General features: G+C 43.7%; 1 protein-coding gene across 1 annotated transcript; it reads left to right on the forward strand.

The window, feature by feature from the left end:
- Positions 1-410: 410 nt before the first annotated feature.
- Positions 411-4,353, forward strand: CHST2 (carbohydrate sulfotransferase 2). The gene has a single exon (XM_030493748.1). It carries the CDS (start codon positions 464-466, stop codon positions 1,760-1,762), a length of 1,299 nt encoding a protein of 432 aa, XP_030349608.1. The 5' UTR covers positions 411-463; the 3' UTR covers positions 1,763-4,353.
- The last annotated feature ends 19,930 nt before the right edge of the window (positions 4,354-24,283 follow it).

The raw sequence follows: 24,283 nt of genomic DNA on the forward strand, positions 1-24,283 counted from the left end.
GGGGCGGGGCGCCGCCATTTCGGGCCGCACCTCCGTGGCGGTTCCCTGCGCGGCGGCGGCGGGGGCTCTGCCCGGTGTGGCGCGGGGCGGGACCGCCATGCGCGCTGGCGGCTGGGGCCCGCCCGCTTCTCCCGCCCGCCGCGCCTTGCTCCCGCCCCCGCGCTGTGGGGCGGAGCGGAGCGCGGCACCGCCTCGCCTCGGCGGGTGCCGTGAGAGCGGCTGCGGCGGCGCCCGCGGCCGGTCGGCGATGGCGGCGCGGAAGAAGCGCGGGTGGCCGCGCGGCTGCTAAGTAGGGCAGCGGCGGGGCGGGGGCGGCGGCGGGGCCGTCGCGGCGGCTGCGCCATGCGGTCCGGGCGCGGGGGGCCGGCCGGGAGACGGCGCCGGGGGCGGCGCGCCCTGCTGCCCGCCGCGGGCCCCGGGGCGCCGGGGCGCTGAGCAACAGTTGGCCCCGCCGCTGCCCAGCATGAAAGTGTGCCGGCGGAAGGCGCTGGCGCTGTGCCTGGGCTACGCGCTCCTGCTGCTCCTCGCCGCCCTCAACCTGCTGGAGTACAAGTGGCGGCGGGAGCCGCGGCGCTGCGGGGAGCCCCCGGCCGCCCCTCGCCACCGTCCCCCGCCGCCGCCTCCGCCGCCGGCGCCGGCCGGGAGCGGCGGTCCGGCGGGCGCCCGGCGGCAGCTGGTCTATGTGTTCACTACCTGGCGCTCGGGATCGTCCTTCTTCGGGGAGCTCTTCAACCAGAACCCCGAGGTCTTCTTCCTCTACGAGCCGGTGTGGCATGTCTGGCAGAAGCTGTACCCCGGGGACGCCGTCTCCCTGCAAGGGGCAGCCCGTGACATGCTGAGCTCCCTGTACCGCTGCGACCTCTCTGTCTTCCAGCTCTACAGCACGGCGGGCGCCGGCAAGAACCTCACCACGCTGGGCATCTTCGGGGCGGCCACCAACAAGGTCATCTGCTCCTCGCCTCTCTGCCCGGCCTACCGCAAGGAGGTGGTGGGCATGGTGGATGACCGGGTGTGCAAGAGATGTCCCCCCCAGCGCCTCAGCCGCTTCCAGGAGGAATGCCACAAGTATCGCACGCTGGTCATCAAAGGTGTCCGTGTCTTTGACTTGGCTGTCCTTGCCCCGCTCATGCGGGACCCGACCCTGGACCTCAAAGTCATCCACCTGGTACGGGACCCCCGGGCTGTCGCCAGCTCCCGCATCAAGTCCCGGCACGGCCTCATCCGGGAGAGCCTGCAGGTGGTGAGGAGCCGGGACCCCCACATCCACCGCATGCCCTTCCTTGATGCTGGCCATAAGCTGGGCGGGAAGAAGGAGGGAGGTGGTGGCTCGGACTACCATGCCCTGGGTGCCATGGAGGTCATCTGCAGCAGCATGGCCAAGACCCTGCAAACTGCTCTGCACCCCCCTGACTGGCTCCAGGGCAACTATATGGTTGTGCGCTATGAGGACCTGGTGGTCGAGCCCATCAAGACTCTGCGGCAAGTGTACAGCTTCGTCAACCTGGCAGTCAGCCCAGAGATGGAGAAGTTCGCCCTCAACATGACCAGTGGCCCCGGCTACTCCTCCAAGCCCTTTGTGGTGTCGGCCAGGAATGCCACCCAGGCGCTGAGCGCCTGGAGAACTGCGCTCAGCTACCAGCAGATCAAGCAGGTTGAGGAGTACTGCCACCAGCCCATGGTCCTGCTGGGCTACGAGAGGGCTGGCAGCCCTGAAGAGGTGAAGGACCTCAGCAGAACATTGCTCAGGAAGCCGCGGTTGTGACGGGGCAGCGGGTGCCTGCCGACCGCCCTCACTGGTGGCAGAGCATTGCTGGGGAGAGGAGCTGCTCCGGCTGGCTTGAGTGAGGGAGGAAGCCGGGAAAAGCAGCCTGGCTTCTGATTTCCTCCAAAGACTGCTGAAGGGTAACATACAATAATGTGATGATTTATTTCTTTCTTTTTTACCCCTCCCCTTGCATTGGGTTAGATGCTATTAAAGTAAATAAATAAATAAAGTGGATCTGAAAATATGTGTAAAGCCCCTTTCCCCTTCTCTAAAATGTCAGGCAGTGATCCTGTACCAAAATCTTGTTTATGGAGTTCTTGCGGGCTTGAAGATGGCTAACAGAAACTCTTGCACAATTCCTAACACATCTATATCTCCCTTAGTGCGGAGGGAATGCCCTTGGAAAGCATAATGCTGAAAATCGGACTTTTTGTATGACAGCAAATGTTCAGACATGATAGTAATAAAAAAAAATAAATGATATTCATTTTTATAATTACCTCAATTGTTTGGGAATTACAGTGTTGCTTATATACAGCTGGAGGGGATACTTGCTTAAAATAGCAATGTCGACTTTCTAATAGGTATGGGTGGGGGGCTGGAGTGCAACATTTGGTGCGTGCAACGATTAGGAGCCGCTCTTTGCAGAAACAAGTACAGATCTCAAACGTAGTGCAGGTTTTATGGCTTTGTCAAAGCAGGTTTCTATTTAACTATTGTCTTTTTTGTTGTATTTATGAAGTCTTTCAAGTGCCACTGTATTAGTGTCCTAAGAGTTTTGAAATGTTTGCCATCACAGCAGTATTTATTTTTGTCTTGACATGTATGTCCAACAGTCACTGTCAAATAGAAGTGGATCTACAGCGTGACAAGAAGTGCAGGATTTAAAAAGACATTTATCATACTGGAAACATTAGCATGTGTGGAAACAAAAAATTATATATTTATATGTATTATATAGTGCTAACAATACATAAGATATGTAAGATATTTCTTGACATTGATTGGTAACAGGCATAACAGGGAAGCATAAAAAAATGCATAAAATGATTTATTTTTCCCCTTTGTCAAGTGTCCAAAGTTATATTTATGTACAAAGAGGAAGAAAACGTTCAGCTATCTGTTCATAGCTATAATGGAGCTTTTACGGAGTCAAGCTAGCGTTTGATTTCAAAGTGCTGGTTAGATGCTTGTTTTTTGTGAATTGTCATTGCTCTGTGGTGGAGCCAGATGGTGGTCTGGCTCTTTCTGGGAGCTTTGCCTAGAGACTCTGCCCCATCGTTAAAACTTGATTAAAAAAAAAAAAGAAAAAAAAGATTTTACTACTTCTGCTTTTATAATTTCCTGAAAAGCTCTTGGTTTGTTAAAGGTGTGTTGCATGAGAGAAGTGCAGACACCTCAAGCAGTTTTTAATCTTTGCGGTATTCTCTGATGCTCTTTGAAGGCTCATTTTGGAACCTGAGTTTTTAAATGAAAGTGGTTTTGCCAAACTGTTCTCTTAGGAGACTATAGATTTTTCTACAAGAAGTACATTTTACATTGCCTATTTGGGTGTTGTGCCTTCAGAAATTGTGAAGAGTATGAGCCAGAAAAAGGAAAGTGATTTATGAAAATAAATTGATTTAAACAGGGTGCTGATAAGTGTGTGTGTGCGCGTGTGTATGTGTGAAAATTTTTGTGATGTGTAATGTCTGTTTCTTGTGTTGGTGCTTATAGAGGTGATAACTGGCTACTAAGCTATTGACTTCTTGATGAAATTTTGGCGTTAGATGTTGAACTTGCTCTGAAAAGGAAACTGATTTAATAAACTAGTTAAAAGATTATTGCACAAGGTTGCTTATACACTTGCTAAATGACTGCATTACATGTGTCCATTCCCTCAGTCCATTTTCACCATCGGTACAGATAACATGAATGATTTCTATCAGTGGGAGATCTTAAAATTGGCCTGTTAGGATCTATTCCCAAATTCCAGATTGCAGTGCTAAAAATGGGAGGAATATTTAATGTGGTATGTAAGTACAGGTTAAGGTGCTTGTGTTGTTGAGGAATGAGGTGTTTTGTGTTATCACTGTACATACTCTGCTGTGGTGCTGAGTGGATTTTGGATGTCTGGGTTTTGGCTGTACCCTGTGGGGTGTTTTCTTTTTTTTGTCATTCTGTGTGTCCTGGGGCAGTGCTTGAAAATGATCTGCTTATAGAGCATGTCGCTTGCTTTTTATCCACCCACTGCTTTACAACCCACCCCTGCTACCCACCGCACAGTCCTGTCAGCCTGCCTCGCAACAGCCGTGCGCGTGTTTGTCAGTGCTATCAGCAGGCGAGCGGGCCCGGGGAGCTGCAGAGCCTCTGCAGAGCGGGGTGCTGCCCGTGGGGAAGCCAGCCCAGCTTCCCCTCTGGGCTGGGACAATGCCCTTTGGTTTTGGCTCCCCTGTCTTAAGGTTGAAACTTTGCTGTGGTTTCTAAATGAGGCTTTCTCATGACTGTGTTACAGCGTAACGTCTTTTGATTTTGAGGCTGAAGCACGGTCATTCATGTGTGCAGAATTCCTTGGTCTCTTCTGTGTGAATAAAGTGAACAGGAATTAATTGTGTCTGGGAGTGTGAAATACATGACTTAGCTTCCACAAATCTCCTTTGGATTCTAATTATATTCAAAAGCTCATTTTGTTGTTCTGAGTGAGCACTCGCTGCTCTTCTAATAATGGTGGATCACCAGCATCTGCTTCACTTTACTGATATGAACAGTGTGCCAGTAGAGTTACAGCATCTGAATCTGGTCCATAATTCGAGCTCCACCTGCTACATTGCAGCAGGAATTACCCAACATACTGTACAATTGTACCTGGGCATGTTTTGGAAACAGAAAAAGTAATGCAAAGCTCATTTTGTGAAAATAAAGGACTGCAATTTTGTTTGGGTAAAGCTTCAGCAGAAGTGTGTGGGACTCTGCTGCTTGTGTAAAATACGGACGGGCTGAGCCCCACGTTTAATGCTGCTTCGTTAAAAAAATAAGTATGTGAACAACTAGCAATTAAAAGAGGCCATTTTTAGTCCTTTTGGTATTCAGAAAAGAGGATTAGAAGAATTTAAAAAAAGCCAGATAAAAAAAAAAAGTTTTAAATGTGGAAAATTACAGAGAAAAATAGGGTATCAGAAAGATGATGAACATGGTTACAAAAGACCTCTGCCTGTTGTGAGGAGGGACATCTAGCTGGGGCCAGGATACTTAAATAATACTTGACTCTTATGCTTAAAAGTCGTGCCTGAGTTTGCTTTCTGTCTGACTTATAATTACAGTGTGCTGCCACTGAAGCTAATGCTTGTATTAATGAAGAATCAATAGCATAGACAAGGTACAGGGTGCTCTAAGTTGCAGTGAACTGGGAGGGAGACTGGTTTGAAGACTTGGTGCATCATTTCAATGGGACAGAAACGCCAGTGCACAACTGTGTATTGTTTTCTGCTGCGAAAAAACCCAGATAGTTGTACAAATACTGTAAATGGTAATGATCACTCAGTGCATGAAAACACAGGAAAACCCTTTCTCCTCCACTTAAAACACGAGGTGTGTAGAAGTGTGCAAGTTACTGCAGCTGACCTAAATGCTGACAATGAAAAAATGGTTAGATAAAGTATCTTTTGGTCTTTCCAACAAAAAGAGGAAGTTCTTCATTTTTCTGGTCACTTTGTAATTTGTCAGGTGTTAAGCTTCATTCCCTGACTGGGAAAAGGAACATAACTGACTTAATTTAAACCCACAAACCTTGTTTTGCAGTTATGATTTGATCTCGGGTCTCTAGAGATGAAATACTGGTGGTTATAATAAATTCTGAAACAAGTGGTTTTCATCCTGTAGGCCATAAGAAGAAGAGTGAGATTATTCTTTATTCCCCCCTTCATTTCTAATTGCTATGGTGTGTTTTAAGTGTCCTTGAAAGTGAAGGGTGTTTAACATTGCATACTTCAAGGAGTGGTGTTAGAAGTCCGTGTTTCAGTTTTGCTCCTGTGCATCCATTTAAGTGCAGGCACAGGTCTCTCTGGAGCGGTAAATGCCAGTTGTGTCAAATTGCATGGGGCTGGTTCACATGAACAGGCCAGACGTTGGGCAAATTCTGCCTGTTACTTAATCAAATGGATCAAAAATGTGCTTATTCTAGTGCTATTTCAATTAAGGGTGTTGTACCAGGATAAATATTACTCTGCTGGGATTGGGCATATGAATAAGGCAAGCAGATTTAATTTGAAGGCTCTAAGTGAGTGTGAGACTGTTTGCCATTGATGTATCCAACTTTAATGTTCAGTGCTCTCTGCTAGTTATCTTGGCAGTCATTGGATGCCATTTACATTTTGTATGAGAGCTCCTGAGCACGTAAGTGTGTGTGTGTTCTGAATTAAAAAAATACATGTAGTAACATTTCAGCAGGATTCATTATATTGCACACATTTAAAGTAAAAAATAAGCTTTATTTTTAAATTTATTTAAAAATTTTTTTTTTGGATTTATTTGGATTCACTGTTATCAAATGAGTTCTGTTAATGTGTTTTAAGTAAGAACTCTTGGCTGTCATGACATCTATGATTCTTCACGTAAGTTATCAGTTCTGCAAAGAAAATGCATAAATTCTGTATGAAACAGACTGTTTCAACTTTGCAAGTTGGAAAATTTCCTTGTGTTTATTTTATTTTAAGGCTTGGGGTTCCCTGCATCGTGAGAACATGAAAGGATCACGAGAATGGACCTACAGTATTGAGTGTTCAGTGTTCAGACCAATGCAAATCCAATGAGAATCAGTGCAAAACATAAGGTGTCCTGTCTTCCCTTGGTTCATGAAGAGCGATATTCCTCAGACGCATCAGTGCCACGAAAGCTATGGAAAGAAATAAGTCATGATATAAATGACCTTGCAAATGGGAGGACTAGGATGAAAGAATCATGTGCTTCTGCAGTGAAACACCAAGCTGTAAAATGCATGAAAAACTATATGGCATATTCCTTCACAGAAAAAAATTCTGTATGTAAGAGACCCATTTGCACCTGCTGAGTGGGTGAGATCCCTGGTGTCCATTTCAATGTCTGATATAAGAATGTTATAAACAGGGTGATGAGAAGGGAACTGAAGTCAAGCAATAGGTTGCCATCTCTTTGTTCCTATCAGAGAAGTTGGTGAGTAGCCAGGACAGCCTGCAGGTCTTTTAGTATGAGGTACCATAAATTTGTGTCTGGATGTAATGACATTATTCTTATGGGGTTTGAATGAAAATAGGACTTTGCTGCTGAAAAACAAGATGAACATCAGGTTGGAGGAACTCCGCAAATGAAAAATTATTGACAAAGCAATCTGAGCAAAGAAGGCTGGTAGGAGGTGCTGTGAGCAGTCTGATTCTAACGGCATTAGTGGAAGCTGAAGTTGTGAACTGGAAGGGGCTCTGCAGCTACAATTTTAAGGATTCTGAAGATGCTTGTAAGTTTCAAGTGGGATTTTCAAGAATACTTTCAGATGTAATTTCCATTGGAATGGGAATGTTATACAAGAGTCAGTGGGAGTTGTATTTCAGAGTGCCTCTGAAAAACATGGCCTCATAATTTCATATTGGAAGGGGGCTCAGGAGGTTTCTCAAACTCCTGGTCTAAACTCCTGCTCAAAGCAGGGTCATCAAACTAGGTTGTTCCTAGTTGCTTTATCCTGGTGGGTCATGGAAACCTCCAAGGACAGAGACTGCACAACCTCCTTGAGCAACCTGTTGCAATGCTTGATGGTCTTTATAGTGAACCATGATGCTTCAGCAGCAGTGGCCACAAATCACTCATTATGTTACGTAAATTTCTTGTCTCTTAATTTTGTGTTTTGCCTATGAATACCGATGTGGGTCATGTCCTTACTTCCCCTTAACTGCAATAGATGTTGGCTACAGCTCAGCTGTTGTGAAGGGTCAGCAGCAAAATGGCTAATGAGTAGTGATCTCAGTGGAAAAATGTGGAATCACAATTAGTATGCTGCATCCAGCAATGTCCTTTTTTCTTTTCTCAGGAGTGATAAAGAGAAGAGCAGAGGAAACAGAAATTCACTCAGAAGAAAGGAAAGAAATACGAAATGGAGTCTATTGGATTTTGTTTTCTGTCTGCTATAGGAAGGAAGAAATACTGTTAAGGAAAAGGGAAAGAAACAAATGATACATACCACGCAGCAGGGTCAGGAGAGGATGAATAAAAGCATTTGCTTTTATATGTGTTAAAAGCAGAAAGGATAGAAACCTGAAGTATATAAGATAAAATGTGCTGATGCTGTTTGCTTTAACCATTTGTGATTAATCCTGATATGCAGAAAGAATTCCTCACTTCTAACACTTACAGTTTTAGATTCACTGGTTTTGCTCATAATTGCAAGATGAATTTCAACCAGGAATCATTTTCATAATTATTTGGATACTTCTGGTGTTCCAATTTGTTTTGGGTATGGATAGAAACAGAATAGCTGACCTTTTTTCTAAATATTCCTTTCTTTAGACCTCTCTGCATAAATTCTCAGGAAGCCCCCTAGTCTGCTAAATTCTTGGCACCCTCTTATTTTCCACCTGCCAGATGGTTCCTTCTCCCACCAGTCAGAATTATCAGTAATTATCTGTTTCAAGCCATGTGTATGTCTCATAACAGTTTATCATGGGAGATGTAAAATGGAAAAGGGACATATTTAGTGTTTATATAACTTCCAGAATCACTTTTGCCAGCTTTCAGTATTTGTTTATTTGCCACTGGTGGTTCCTGTGGAAGCTTGCTGTACTGGTCTGGGATCAGCCCTTCAGATCTCACGTTATTTGGTCCTTTTACTAAAATCAGACACCTTCCACACTCAGCAGGCAGGTGTTTTTAGGTGTCCTAACTTAAGTCGGTTGAGTGGTGACCTGTTTTGTTCTTCTGGACCCTGCTTACCCTCTTTTCTCCCAAGCAACAAGCAATAGAACAAGAGGAAATGGCCTCAAGTTGCTCCAGGGGAGGTTAGAGCGGATATTAAGAAAAATTTATTCACTGAAAGGGTTGTCAAGCATTGGAACAGGCTGCCCAGGGAAGTGGTGGAATCAGCATTCTTGGAGGTATTTAAAAGGTGTGTAGATGTGGTGCCAAGGGACATGGTTTAGTGGTGGACTTGGCAGTGCTAAGTTAATGGGTGGACTTGCTTAAAGGTTTTTAGTTATTTTCCAACCTGAACAATTCTATGATGTAATGACTATATCAGACCCTGCCAATGCCGTACTGGGGTGGTTGGAGGCGTTTGGGGTCTTTCAACCCATAAAGCAGCGAAAAAGGCCTTACTGCCAGAGCAGAGCTACTGACCTCCATGGTGTTACATGCTTTTCACCTGCTTTGCTGGCGATAGCTCAAGGCATCAGAGTTGGAAATGGTAAGGGATACCTGTTTCAAAGAGGTTTTGGTACAATGGTGAAGAGTAAGTGGTGTGCTTCTCGGCTCTGCTGTGGGAATGAGCACGAAGTGGGCACTGCTGACCACAATGCTCTGATTTTGTAAGAGTTTAACGTCTGGTCTCTAATTGCATGTTCTTTCATGCTGAGCAGAGGTAAAAAGATACAGTATAAAAGTGTAACGTTGTGGCTGCTGCCCAGAGGATACCTGCTGTGTTGTTTTAACCCAGGAGACCTCACCACAGGGCACAATTTATGCACTTATGACTCCCCTCCATTTTATTCTGCTTTAAATAGAAAATGTCATATCTGATGCCACACCAGAGATATAACCACCCACTTCTGGGAGGCAGTGCCCTGCAGGTGCTAATTAGGAATGCTGACACCTGAAAAGGGCATGTGAAAGCGGTTGAGGGGATGTGCTGCTAAACCCTTTTGCCTCTCAGACAAGTAACAGTTTCTTGAGAAAATGGGATAAAAGCAGAAGTTTTCCCTGCCCTTGCAGGGTGCCTGGGACTGAGCTGCCCCCCACCCTTTACTCCTACCTCTGTTTGTACCTGTGTCATGCTGGGCGCGGGCTGACACCAGGCCCAGTGGCTCTCCAGTGCCTGTTGTTTCAGGACTAGCTGTGTGCAACCAGCCTCATGGGCAGCAGCTGGCTGAGGTGGGGCAAAAGGAGCTCTCCCAAGGGTGGGCTTTGGGCAGAATTAATGAGGATGGGTGTGCCTCGTTCTGGTAGGAAGGGGGGTGAGTTGTATGGGGTGGGTTTGCCTGAGGCACCTCTGAGGGGCGGGACTGCTGCTGGGTCTAGGTGTCTATGGCTGTTCAGGACTGCAGGAAGGAGGCTCGGTAAAAGTGCTTTTCAGTCCTGAGGTTGTGCTGTGCCCTGGCTAATGGAGAGAGGTGGTGAGGACACCATGATGAGGTGCTATGTAGAAGGCATGCTTCAGTGTGAAGAGTTGACAAAACACATCGAAGAACATCATCTGGGACCAAAGAGGCTCCTGAGTGGGGTGAAGCAAGACGTGAGACTCAAGAGTGATGCAGGTGGCTGTGCACGATGCAGGAGAAGCTGCTGTGTGAGGAGATTCTCGTGAGGCACCTCGGGGCTGATGAAGGTGAGCTGTTGTGGGGTGGCTGTGCTGTCGTGGCAGGGAGGATCAGTGGAGGGTGGGGAGAATGCTGCATTGGAGTGCTACTTTAGCAATGTTTCTGGGTGAAGGTGGAGTGTGTTTTGGAGTGTTGTCTGCTGAACCGTGCTGAGGAGATGAGCACCAGTGTTCTGCTTGTCCTGTGGTAACAGGACTCTGGGAGGATTGTTTTGGGCTGGTAACTGGAGGGGCTGAAGCTTGAAGAAAACCTGTCTGAGGAGGCATTAAAAATGAGTTAATAAAGCACAAAATCTGTGCTTTGTCAAGTGGGCTCTGAAGGTGGAAAGAGATGTGAAAGGCTCTGCACACTGAGCTGTGGAGGTGAGGTGTCTGCCTGACGGTCTGGCAGTGGGAGGCTGCCAGCAGGCAGCTGAGTGGTTGCTGCTGCTGGGGGGCTCCGGGTGGGTTTTGGGGAATGGTTGGAATCTCTGAGGGGTCCTGTGGAGCAGTGATGCCTGTGGGCTCTTGGCTGCAGCCAAATGGTGGGAGGGTGTTTGTCTGGCGTGTTGTGGTGTGGGGTCCAGGCTCTGTGGGTGTTCTGCTGCTGTGAGGGCATTTGGTTCCTGTTTGCTGTGGCACACTGGCACACCACTGGGCTTCATGGTACCACCATATCCTGCCTGGTGCCATGGGTGTGCTCTTCTGCTGGGCTCTGGATGCTTGAGCACTCCTGGTTATGCCTACCTCTTCAGGGACATGCAACAGCTCAAGTAAATCTCCTGCAGGTAAGGAGGGGCTCAGGAGTCCATCATTCCTCACACATATACGTACTGACTGACAGAAAAATCTATATGTGTTTCCTTGCCATTTCTACATCTTGTTGGGGCTCTGCGTGGCATCCTTTGGAGTATGTACTGGTAGCCCTATCCCGTGCCTGGACTTGCAGATGAATTGCAGAAAGTGTTTGTCTCCTTTCCTTTTCTCCCTGAAATGGCCATGGCAGCCCTGATCTCTTATCCCTCTTGCAGAGCTGAGCTCTTGTCTTCTCATTTCCATTTCATTCAGAACCTGTAGGTGATCAGGCTGCCTGTTGCTTAATTAGTCCTTTCATAATGGATAATTTGGGTAAGTGCTTTGCTCTTATGGTAACCAGCCATTTATCTTTGTTGCTTCTATCTGAAAAAAGAATTATTTTAAAGTTTAACACTTCATAGTTGCTGACTTTCACTGTGGCAGAGCATGTAAACTGTACTTGGATGGATTCCTTAAATCATACCAAGAAATCGATGGACTTTTTCCTCACTGCAGGCTTCAGACCCCGGTAGAGTGTCTAGCAATGGCTCTTGATTTTCTCTTATGAGTCTCTGTGTAGGAGATGCTGAGAAAATGCATGTGTGTGGGCTCATTGCTGAAGTCCTATTGACTGCTCTGACCACCATGCATGTGTGTCCCTGTAATCTATAACTCCTGACTGAAACAATGAATGAGGCATAAATTAGTCTCACATGTAGACCTTGGGTTTTCTTGGCTTAAGTGTACAGGCAACACGTAACAGCCTGCTGGGTAGCTGCTGGATTTATCCCTGTGGGAAGGTGAAATGGGAAAGATGAAAAATCTAAACATAATTTTAGAGAAAGAGGAGCTAACAGCACAGGCAGATGATGCATTTAAAATGGTTTGTGTTTAAAAATCCCCAACAACCCAACTCTCATAACTATTTAGTTAGTACTTCAGTTCTATAATTAAGACAATTATCTCAAGTGTTCCCAGCAGTTCTTATGCATTAGGTTACTGAAGCTAAATCAAGATGCCCACTCTTGTTATTTTTTCCCTGATTCACCCATGAAGGGCTGAGAGGAGAGCGAAGGGCTCCCTAATGCTGTCTTTGGAGGCTGTTAATGCCTGGGCATTCTGCTTCCATATTGTACAGGTGGAAGGAAAGGGGAGTATCCCATGATCCAGATGGTGAATAAGCTTCCTGTACCATGCTGGCTATGAGAGTGTGCACTAGTGTCCTGTGGCGCAAAGCTGTGCTGGGTGCTCTGGGAATCGTTGCGCAAGTGGGGCAGTGAGGAGATGATAACGTGTCTGACAGTATAGACCATGTTATTGTCTAAAAAGTTAGTTTGGCATATGGTTATTGTAACATGAATAGTAAATACCTCATTATACAAAGCTATTACTGTTTCTAACTCAGCTCTCTGCTACTTCAGTGAAAGCAATGTATCTTTTGCATTTATTGGACTTAATAGTGACAAAAATGCAGCACACTGGCATCCTTATGGATGTGCGGAACTCTTTATTTTTCCAGGCCACTGGATACATCACTGATGCAAATCTACTTCCTTCCATTGTTCAGGTACTTAGCCATAAAATCTTGTGAACTCATCTCGTGGTGGTGTGACCTGGGACAGGGGCCTCAGAGCTTGTGTGTGGTATCTCTTCCTAACCCGAGTGAGGGTTGTGACGGTGGAAGAGGTCATGTTGTTCCTAGACAACCCTGGGGGTTTGTGATAGCCCCAGGTGGTGGCAGGTAGGACTTAGAGCAGTTATGAGCAGCTTACAGGCCATTGTGCATGGTAGGAGGTCTGCGTCCCAGAGCTCTTGGCTTCTGTCTCATTGCCCATAGAATAACCAAGGGTTTTGAGCCAACAGCTGTGAGGCAGAAGCCATAAGAATAAAGTGAATCACTTGGAACTTTTTTTTTCAGGAGGTCTTTAAAAATGGTACAGCAATCTTGCTAAGTGCATATACATTTGCATTCCAAATATCCAGGCCTGGCCTATGCGATAGATGTGTATGGGGCAGGTGCTGTGCTACAAGAGGTTGTTCAGTGGCTGGAGAAGTGGGAGTTTGTTAGGCACAGGAAGCGATTTAGCTCATTGATTTAACATACTCTTAAATTAAAATCTATGCTTAGTAAAAATATTATTACATTAAGATTAGAATATGGTCTTAACTCAAACATTTAATTCTCACATAACCCCCTCTTAAGTAAAAAGAGTAATTGTATTTAAGGTAATTTGGAAAGGGTGGAAGCCTTTTCTATGCTGATGCAGGAACAAGTGGTACATGAGCAGGCTGCGTGAAAGATATGATGTCTGAGGAACAGAAATGAAGATTGCTTTCATTTACACACATGATGGCAACTGCTTATTGGGCAGCAGAATCAAAATAAATTCCTGAAGACTAGGACTGGGGGTTAAGATATGGGCAGGACTGAGTCTGGATTTGTAATAGAGGCTAGGTAAAGGGGTACAAATATGCTTTTTGTACAGATGTCTTTTTTTTTTTTTTAATGAAGCATATTGCATAGTAACATTTACTTCCTTCTGTTAAGCAGAGCAGTCTTTTGAAGTATATCTTCCCCCTTCCTAAAGTGGAATTAAAAGCAATTATTAGGGGTTTTGGGTGTATTTGAATTCTAATTTAGACTCGCCTTCCTTATTGGGTTTGGCCTTCTGCAGTCATTGGCACTTCATCTTGCCCTCGATGCCCCTCTAGGTTGCATGCTTTGCTCTGCAGTCTAGAACAGAGCAGTACGTACTCCAGCACTTGCACCAGTCTGGAACTATGCCACAACCCAGCAACACTTCTGGTGGCATTTCTGTTCCACAGTCTCTCTCACATGGAGTTCTACAGCAATCTGTGCCCATGCAGTAGGGGTAGTGTTTACGAATTTCTCCATAATGGAACTTTTGGGGCCAGAGGAACACTTCTGGTCCTAGCAGGGATTTAGTATGATCTTGTACTCTGAAACTAGGCTGCTTTAGGTGACAGTAAGGAGAGATTTTTGCCCTGTATTTGCAGCAATATTTTAATTATTTTTCTCTTCATAAAAGCAGTTAGCTTCCTGAACGCTCCTATTATTTCTAAGGTGGTGTAGGAATTGATGTTGCTGATCTGGCACTCTTGCTTTCTTATCTGCTGCTTCATCATGATTTCACCGTAGTGACATCTGTTGCCAGAAAGTCAATAAAGTGAATTTGGGAAGAGCTATAACTGCTTGGGAAGTGGATGCATCAAGCTAAACAGTTGCTCTATCAAGTTAGCGTGTGATATTTGTTTTGATAATGGACTGCAGTGTGTGATCCAGTTAAGTGGTGGCCTTGACAGTCACCTCAGTACTAGCTCAGGCTGTCTCTGGTAGCTGGTGCTGGAAAAATATCTTCAGACAACAGAGAAAATACTTGTGCTGGAGTCCCTGAAGGAAAACCAGAAAGTCAAGCATAGGATAGAGGAGATGCAGTCCAGCCCTTGTTCCCTCCTTACCTCTTTGACTGTTCATATGCCTTATATGTGGATGGGGTTGTTTTGGTATCAGAATATGCTTACTGAAGCGCTACCCTGAAGGCCATTTCTCTTTGCCCTGGTTTTTTCACTGTTAAAAACTTGAAAAGAACCTTTAATACGCAGATTGATTGAGTGGAATGACTGAAAAGGGTACTGCACTTATTGCCGTGAATAAGGATTCAGGTTTGATTGTGTATTATGTTCTTAAATATATTCAGCACAAAATGCCTTGTGCTTCAGTATGTGAAATGATAGGCAAGGCATCAGCTGTAATGGGCCATGAACTGACTCATTAGACAATGCATCTGATTTTTACTGAGAGCATCTATTTCAATGGCAAGTTTAGTTCTGATGGGAAGCATAATGTTCTGTAGGTAATATAACAAAATCAGCTGGTTATTTGATGGGGCTGAGGAATGAATGGACTCCTTAGCTCAGTGAAGGACGAACATTTCTGAATGAAGCTCATCAGATTCAAAACGATGCCAAATCCAAGACTAGCTGGCTGGGAATTTTTCTCTGAAAAGTGTTACTGGATTTTCTAGAAAAATCCCAATGTGCTGGCTGTGAACCTCCAATGTGTATCTTGTTTTAGCACAAAAGTGATGATCAAATGTGTTAGTGGAGTGCATTTAAAAATAAATGAGTTAAAAACCTAATTAAAGCTCTTAGAATTAGCAAATTTCCACTGCAAAAGCTCTAGTCTCGGGGATCAGTTTTTCCCTGGATACTGTCCCAAAGGTAAAGTTCAACAGAAGGTTCTTGAATGTATAAATTGAGATTAGTGAATGTTTAAGAGGATAAGTAACTATTAATAGATTAATACACCTTAATTAGCTCCTTCTCCTTTTAAAAATTGTGTAACTTGAATCTGGACATGTACAAAGCTTTTTGAATCAAGAATTTTCCTAATGAAGTGTGGATATTGCCTAATCACTTCCCTTCTCAGAGAAGCACTAGCTTATGGGTTCTGTGTCTTAGAGCTTTCTAGCCTAAACACTTTCCAAAAAAGGGTAGTTCTTCCGAATTGATTTGAATTTGCTGGTTTCAAAGTAGCCATGCAATAGCTCTCCACCCTCCCCTCCAGGTCCAGTGTTGCAGGTAGCCAAGGTTATTCGGGCTTTTTTGGAAGAGAATAAGGGAAAGGAAAAGTGAGATTGTGGAATACAACTGTGGGATAAAGCCATTTCTGGATGATTGTGAAGTACTAAACATGTACGGCAACTAATGAACAATGCAAGACCAAATTTCTGTGAAACGAATGATCTCTAACACATCTTGAGTGCCAGCTAAAGTAATATATGTAGTCTTCCAAGAACTGGCAGCAGTTGGCTCTGTTCATGCTGTGTGTGATGCACCATCCCCATGGAAAGCATTTGGTTACATATGTAGATCAGCTTCAAGAGAGGGAAGCCCAATATAGTCTTATGTTATGCCAGTTATGCAGACTGTTATGCAGACAACCATGTCTGCGCATAATGTACCCTCATTAGTATGTGGGGCAGATGTTGTGTTTCTGGATGCTGAACCAGCAACACAGTTGTCTGTCCATGTCCTTAAATCTTCCATGATTATAACGAGAGTTATAATCACTCACTGGTGTAAGTGAGAGGGAGAGTGTAGTAAACTTGTATAATTTGTTTCTACTTATCTTCAAGCTTCCCAATTGTAAATAACATGAATTAAACCAAGTCAGTAATCTAGTCAATGTGAGCTAAATGAAATCTAACATATATTTCAGAATTAGGCTACAGATCAAATCAGAATGCATTATTTAGTTTATAACACAGCCACTGAACATTGCAATTCTTTTGCATACTGAAAACTATGAAAAGCAATGTTAATTTTAAAATCAATATATAATTTTAATTTTTGCATGGTTTTATTTTCAAAATCTAGTAGTAAGGATAGCAGTATTTCAGGTGATCTGATTCTTATATTTGTCCCTGGATTTAACCTTTATCCTATTTGTCTGCTTTGAGTTTTAATTCTGCTGCTTTTTGTGCCACAAGATTTTGGGGCAAGGTCACCTGAACTTCACTAATTTTGATTTCTTCATTTGTAAAACCCAATGATATAAGACTTCTTTATACACACTTGCGTTTGTTGAATAAAAGATTCTGTGCATATTTTTCAAATATAGTCACTCTTATGCCATATATATTTGTGGATGAAAAGCAATGTGAATAAGTATCATTTCAGTAACACCCGTCATTCAAAGAGTATTTGAAACTACCAAGGTATCTCAGAGGGGCAACACCAGTCTTTGCAGAACTGAAGAATTTGTCAATAACTTCCTTGACTGGAAAGATGGTTTTGAACAGCAACAACGGGATAAACGTCTGCTGATGTACCAAATATGACTATGAACCTTCAGGCAAAGGTTTCATTGATGATATTTGATTTGCAATGGGTTAGGTACTCGATCAACTACTGCCATAACCTGACTTCTTTGTAGTATGCCAATGAGATGCTTAATAGCTGTTCAGAGCAGATATATAATTAAGTCCTTTTTTTCCTGAAGTACTGTGTTAAATCTGGAGGAGGAAAAGAAATTGTGTTCAACTCATGTCTCCAGAAGGCCAAGTATTTTTAGTTATTGAAATAATTTAGTAATCTCTGATTTTATTGGAAAAGAGTACTATACACTTGAATAGGACTGTACTACTGAATTCTGCTCCTAAAAAGATTGAGTAATAACTACACAGCTGGCTTGACTTTTGGAAATGGCCTTTACAGCAAGTCATCATGCAAAAATAATGTGCAATATATGAATTTATGCATTATGTAACAGGAGCTTATTAAATACTGCTTAATCTATGTGTACCTGGCCAAGTTTAAGTCTTTTGGCTGTAATTCCAAAAAAAGATCTGAACCCAGCAAATATGGGCTTTCTGATTTTAGACATTTGAAAGTCAAAAGAATTTATTTATTTAGGAGGGAAATGCAAATGAGTGTGTTAGAGTAGAGCTAGAGCAGAAAGCTTTGACAGTCCCTGACATGGGTGCTCTAGAGAGGTAGTACTCACTGCTTTCCTACAAGAAATACCTCATCTGCGTTATCCCCCAGAATAATCCTTCAGCCCTTTTGTAACGGACCTTATGCACAGTTCAGTTTCTCATTGCATGGAGCTACTGGGAAGGGAGAGAGGGGAATGGCTTGAGTTTTTGGTTCCATCACTGTAATAAGAAGTAAATTGGTTGCCAGGAGCCTTATGACTTGGTTCTGTCAGATGATGCAATTTGTGACTAATGTCTTTTCCCACTTTATTGTTACTGAAATCAATGTCAAAACTCCATTTATGTTTAAGAGCACAAGACGAGATCCAGAATAAGTGACAGAAGCAGATGAGTAACAGTAATGAAAGTAATCTGGCAAGAACAGCCCTAACAAAGCCTATATTCAGAGTTGATTTAGAACAGTAAGTAAAGATCATTCAGTATCTGACTCAAAACAAGAATAAGGCAGCAGCCATTGAAGGCATATCCACCATGCATGGGGGGAAAGAGTCTCTTAATACATTTTAATTGGGGGGGGGGGGAAGGACTTTAATTCCAGATGGTGTTTATGCAAGTGATCTTATAATTGGTAAGCAGGAGTATTTCCCTTTGCCCATATTTATTTTTTTGAGATTAAACTTTTGCTTGTGCAAACAGTGTCTGCAGGCTGGTACACAGCAATGGACATCTGTGCTTTTGCAAATCATTAGCACTACATCAGTAATTTTGACTGAAATTTTGAGTACTGATACTAGCTTCCAATACCTCATTTCACTTGACCCATATTAGGGTTGGGTACTATCCCTTATCTGGTCTATTTTTCCTACCAATGTTGAATCTTTCTTTCCCCACAGCAGTCTTTCTATTCATGGGAAAGCTCTGCTAGATTTGTCATCTTCTGGGGCCCCTTGTCCCTGGCAAAGGGCTACCTGAGAGCTACAGAGCAGCAAAGCAACCTGCGCTCCTGGCCCACGTACTGTGCGCAGGGATTGCTTCATAGGTTAAAGATGAGCTTTTTAAGGAGTTGGTTTGAACTTGGCCTCATGTTAATGTAATACAAAACATCACCTCTGACCATATGCAGTGATTATAGTGGGGGTTTTTTTGTTTCCTTCTGAAAATGTCTACATGTGGACAGATCGGTGTAGCCATGAAACTGGGCTGCAAGTGTGGTGGAGAATAAGGCTGGGATGTGAACAAGTTAGTTATTTACTATCAGCCTTTGGTTGCGGCTCATTTAGGATTTAAGGCGAGTAGGAAGTTCAAGCCACTGCCTTCCTTGGTGTGATGCTACTGTGTTCAAGGAATATCAGAAGATGCTATAAATGTGGGACTTGAATAACCTAATTAGTGTCTAATCAGCATGGAGATTCATGTCTCCTGCTTGATTCATAGATATAAGTGGCCAGCATCCAAACTGCTCTTCTGTGATGGTGTTGTGCAGGGGGAGTTCGAATTCCCTGAATCATTACTTTGGCTTGGTTGGTCAAATATATGAAATGGCTCAATTAGAAGTGGCGCCAGAACCCCTGATATGATCCCCAGTATTTATATTCATCCGGTTTGTGAGATGCCTGCACATGGCTCTCTGCAGCACTGAATTAGCAATAAAGTTCTGTTAAGAGTCATATAAAGAAAATGAAGTTGAGTGGACAGTTAAAGGAAACTTCTGTTTAAACATCTAAGCAGTAAAGAGACTGACATTAGAAAGATGTCAGCAGATGTTGAGGTAAATCTGCCTAAAATTAATTTCTAGCTGCTGGTTCATTAGAAGAAACTATCCTATATCTTGGGGAGACAAAGGGTGAAGCAGGTAAACTTACATGTGGTGAAGAGACCAATGCTGGTGTTCTTAAGGTACTCGGAGCTGTTACAGGTTAAATGTATTGTGGCAGTTTCTTGCAGATGTTTCCAGAAACCCTATTATTGTCTTCCGACACCTCTCTTTAGCAGAAAAATGGCATGTGAAACCCTGCTTCGATGGGAGGCAGGGACCTGAATCCTGCAGTGAACGCTGCAGTGGTGTCAGGATCTTGCTTTCTTTGTCACCTGAAAAACAGTGATATTAATAAGCTGAAGGTGTTGGTGTAGCTCCTGGGTCAGGCTGGTGTTATTCCAATAAGATCAGCAGTACTGTGTTTGGAAAGAAGTGAACTGACTATATGGACTTTTTGCAGAGAGATGAGGCTTTCAGCAGCCTGATTGATATGTAGTCTTATAGTGATGTTTTTGAAATCATGCAGTATTTTACACCCGTGTCATAGTGACTTTGTAGGAAATGCAGAAACATACTGGGGATGAAGGGGAATGGAACTACATGACATGGCTCTTGGTCACCTCTGAAGCCACAGTTCATGGCCTCCTCAGTAACCCTGCATTTCCCACAGCTCCAGCTGTTCTTCCTCCCTGCGTGTGCCTGGCTGTGGCTCTCTGCCCCACTGCTGTGTTGATATGACTGTTGTGATGTACTATGAACTAGATCAGTGAGCAGGGGGCTGGGTTAAAAATAATCTGCTTTTAACCTACACTATGTCACAAATCTTGTGAGCATCAATCACAAGGCCAGCAGACAAGGACATGCACCTCAGAGGTGTGGGTGTAGGAAGGAAGGGACTGAGTGCCTGGAGGCAGAGGCAGGGGTGGCAACCTGTCAAGCAGGCTTGATGCTGAAATGCTGTACTGTAAGATGCTGCACTGTAAAATGAGATGTTAAGGTGCCGTACATGTTCAAATGTGGGCTGCCACTGTACTGTGTTCAGATCCCTTGCATTAGGTATGCGGTGTATGTGGCATAGCACTTAAGGTGAGGATGGCTGTCCCTTAAATGGGGCTATGCAACAGCCAGGTTATGTGTGCGGGTATGTAACTACTCCACAGCAGGCATGAAAGGCTGTGTAAGACAGTTGGGCCTCCAGCAGGCTGGGTAGGGAGGTGCCACCGCTACCCCTTGGAAATGGTAGGGCTGAGCTGTGTGTGCCTTGCCTCCTGGCCTCTCTTGGGAGCTGGGTCAGGTGTGTATATTGGACAGATGCAGTTTTTATTCTTGGGGATAATGAGCAGTGTTTACAGTCTGTGTTTGGTGAGATAGTCAAGCTGTTGAAGTGCCTATAGAGGTAGTAAGGAGATGCAGGTTGGTTCTTGGTTGTAGATTTGTCTAGCCATTATTCTGCTTCAGGCTTTGGAGGGGTACTGTCCTGGCCTTCTGTATGTCAAATATCCTCAGAGCTGGGACAAGGCTCAGAAAAGAATGCAGGAATCACGACATCAGGGAGAGGGTGGGCAAAAAAGGCCTTGGCTTTGTAGTCTACAAAGATTCAGATTGAAATGGTCACTGGCCCCTGCTTCAAGGACTGTGTTAGGCACTTAATAAAATGTGGTTGCTGCACTCTTGGGAGGATGATTCCACCTGATGTCCCAGCACCTGTAACATTGCTCTGAGTTTGCCAGTGCTCTGCAGCTTGTGAGTGGCTAATGGATCATGAGAGGCTAGTAAGGCAGGCTAATAAAAGGTTTTTCTGTGTTAATGGTTGAAACTTGGAAGTCATCTGCAACAGGGCTTCAGATTGAGTCAAAGGCGAGAAGGATTAAGGTACCAATCTTTTATTTGGAGCGTTTAGTCCTGGGATTTGTGGGCACAATCACATACTAGACATCGATACAGCTGAAACTAATGACATGTACAGCTCTGCAGAGTGTCATAGTATGAAGCAGTTGTAAAATATTTCTATAAGAATCACAGTAAGAAGAATGAATATTTAATATTTGGCAAATAATGTGTGGTGGTAATCTATTTACTGTGTAAAGGCAAGTACATTGCTGAAAACTGATGAGAGAAACCGACCTACAAATGCTGTGTTTGGAAAGATCTTAAATTAATACTGCAGAAATTAGTGGGATTTTGGTCTTCCTGACTTTTGACCTTTTGTAAGTTATACTTGGCTGCTTTTATTTGTTCAGATTTTAAAAATGCAATGGTAAAAATCAAAGGCAAAAGTTCACCTCTATTCAGAAGCACATGTAAGAGGAATAATGGCTGTTATCCAGAATCATTTAGCATGTGCCTACACAGTGCAGTGCTTAACGAGGCAGGTCCCAGAAACAGCATAACTGCATTAAGTCAGGGCTCTGCCTCTGCAAACATACCCTCCTTCTCGGCAGAGCTAATTAGCCTAAATGGAAGGCTGCAGTGATATGTTTATACTGTTTCTAGGATTGGGGAGGTCTGACTACATTTTTCAATATGAACCTACCCATCTTTTCCTTGAGTCTCTCTTTAAAATTAGTTCTCCCATCTGCAGTGCCTCATATTTTCTATTACCGATATCTTGCTCTCTTTCTCCAGTTGACAGAAGCCAGAGAGGATGTTTGTGGGTAATGTCAGTAGGAACAATGCTGGTCTTGAAAGTCTCTCTAGACTGTTTAAGCTATTGGAGTAAACTAAGGCATTATGTATCCATGCTGATTTTTATTTATTTTTATTTTAAGGGTACTTAGTAAATGTGATTACTCAGCCTTGTTTTTGTAGGTCTAGAGTTTCTGTACTATTAAATAGCCATACTTAAGCTTTGTTTTGCATAGCTGTTTTGGGCAAGATGCCTCAGTTCGTATTTTGTATTTTAAGTTTCTGAAGATGCTGGCATGGTATTACATCTAAGTCCTACTATAGCTGATTTGAGCCTTACTTGTACAAAGCTTTCCTCTGAAAACTCTTCTGTATTCCTCTTTTAGAGAAGAAAAGCATGCAAAGGGTTTATGAAGAGGATATGGTATTTCCTTGTTGTGAAATACTTTGATAGAATCTGTAGACTAATTCATGTACAGTTTTTATCCATATATTATTTGTGACTCTACTTGTTCTTCTTGTGCTGCCTGTAACTAGGAATGCTTCTCTGTAAAATCAGTTGCCTTTCCCATAGAGAGTATTGCAGCTTACCCAGGTTTTTTTGTTTTAAGGAGGAAAGTAATGCTTCTTGTCAAAATAGGTCTGTTGCCCTTGGCTTTTTAGGGAAGCTTGTTTGATTCATGAATCCATTTCTGTATATTCAGTTTGTCTTCCTTGGTTTATTTCTCTTCAGATGCAGGTACAGCTCAGTTACAGTTGTCATACCTGTGCTTGGAATAAGACAGTGTCGAAGGGAGAGTTTTGCTTTGGGGTGTGTTTTGAACAGCACTACTCCTTTCTTGTCAAACCCACTGGAAGGCATCAACCCAAGGGGCTGTCATGGGACTCTGCTGACACAATATATCCCAGAGAAGTTAGTGGAGCAGCTTCTTGAGTCTGTTGCAGAGTATGAGGTGTGATATTGTGGTGATTTTGGTTCATCTCAAGCTTGTGTTTATTCAAAGTAACTACAGGCTGTGGCTATTCACTGGCCTCTTTCAAGATGCTGATGACTGCAGATTCTGACTCTGGCAAGAATCCATCCTTACAGTTGTTGCCCTTTTTTTAAGTGTCAAAGAAATCATGTGGCAGCGTCTGCAAAAATTGTCACACTTTAATATTCCCTATTTCATATTCCTGAGACACTTAAGTATTCAGGGCTGTGAACCTGTCATTTCTCTGGAGTCCTAAATGAACTGTAAAAGGATTTGAATATCTCAGTCCTTGACATCTAGCAGAGACTATCGTTAATGGGGACTTATCTAGCTGTCCATGTTTCACTGTCCTCTCTTTCCCACTTCATGCCTTGTTTTTGAAGATATAGCAGTGATCTTTCTCAGCGGTCTTCAGTTTACTCTGGTTTCATGCATGTCGACTAGGTTATTAATTTTTTTTTTTTTTTTTCTATTTGCTATGCCTGCTGCCTCAGGAGAGGTAACTCGCATTGCCATCTCTGTTGCCACCAGATTTAAGACAATACCTGACTGAATTGTTCTATACCTACAGTATATCTGCCTGGTTTATGGCTCTCCCTCTAATCTACAGGCTTGGCTGACAAGTTGCTTCCTGATAAGACAGAGTTGTTACTGATGGTCGTCTGCTGGCAGAGGTCTGTTATCTTTGCTGGCTGTTTTTCACTGACAACAATTTCCTTCCTCCCTTCCAAAACACATTACCATTTTTTTCACTTTGGCTGCTCTTGGGAAGCTGATATTTATTTATTTGATTTATCCTTCCAATTTGCATGAAACTGTGGTAGCTTCAGTTAACAGGCACCCAGCTGCGCTCTCGGCACCCTGTTGGTAATTAAAATTAAGCATCTCTGCATTGTCCAAAGCAATATATAGAACAAAATTTTTCAAAGCACTTCGGGAAATGCCTAGGTGTAGGGATTCCTTCTCCTGCTGTCTTCCCTTAGCTTGTGGCACTGTAGTACAATTGTTGCTGTTAACCATGTATTTTAACAGCTTTGCCTGCTGCTTCTCTTCAAAGCTTAACAGGCTTTTTACACTAGCAATACTTCTCATGTATACTGGAGTTCACACTCCCTGCCCAAGGCTGAGATGTCCAATAGCTCATGTGAAATGGAAAACTGTTGGGAAAGCAAAATAGAGTGACAATGTAAATGTGAAAGCTTTGTGCTAGTCTGTCCACCAGGTTGGCCAGTTGAAGATTGTGCTGACAGCTTGCTGGAGGCCTACCAAAAGTGGCTGTTTCTGGAGCTTGTGGGTTCAAGCCTGCAGCACAACTTCAGTATCAGTGATACATGATTCCAGTGTGCTTCACTGACCCTAGTATGGAAATTCCTCTTCTGTTCAGTGTCTCAAGTTCTAATG

The sequence above is a fragment of the Strigops habroptila genome, chromosome 8, assembly GCF_004027225.2.
Source record: "Strigops habroptila isolate Jane chromosome 8, bStrHab1.2.pri, whole genome shotgun sequence".
Taxonomy (NCBI): Eukaryota; Metazoa; Chordata; class Aves; order Psittaciformes; family Psittacidae; genus Strigops; species Strigops habroptila.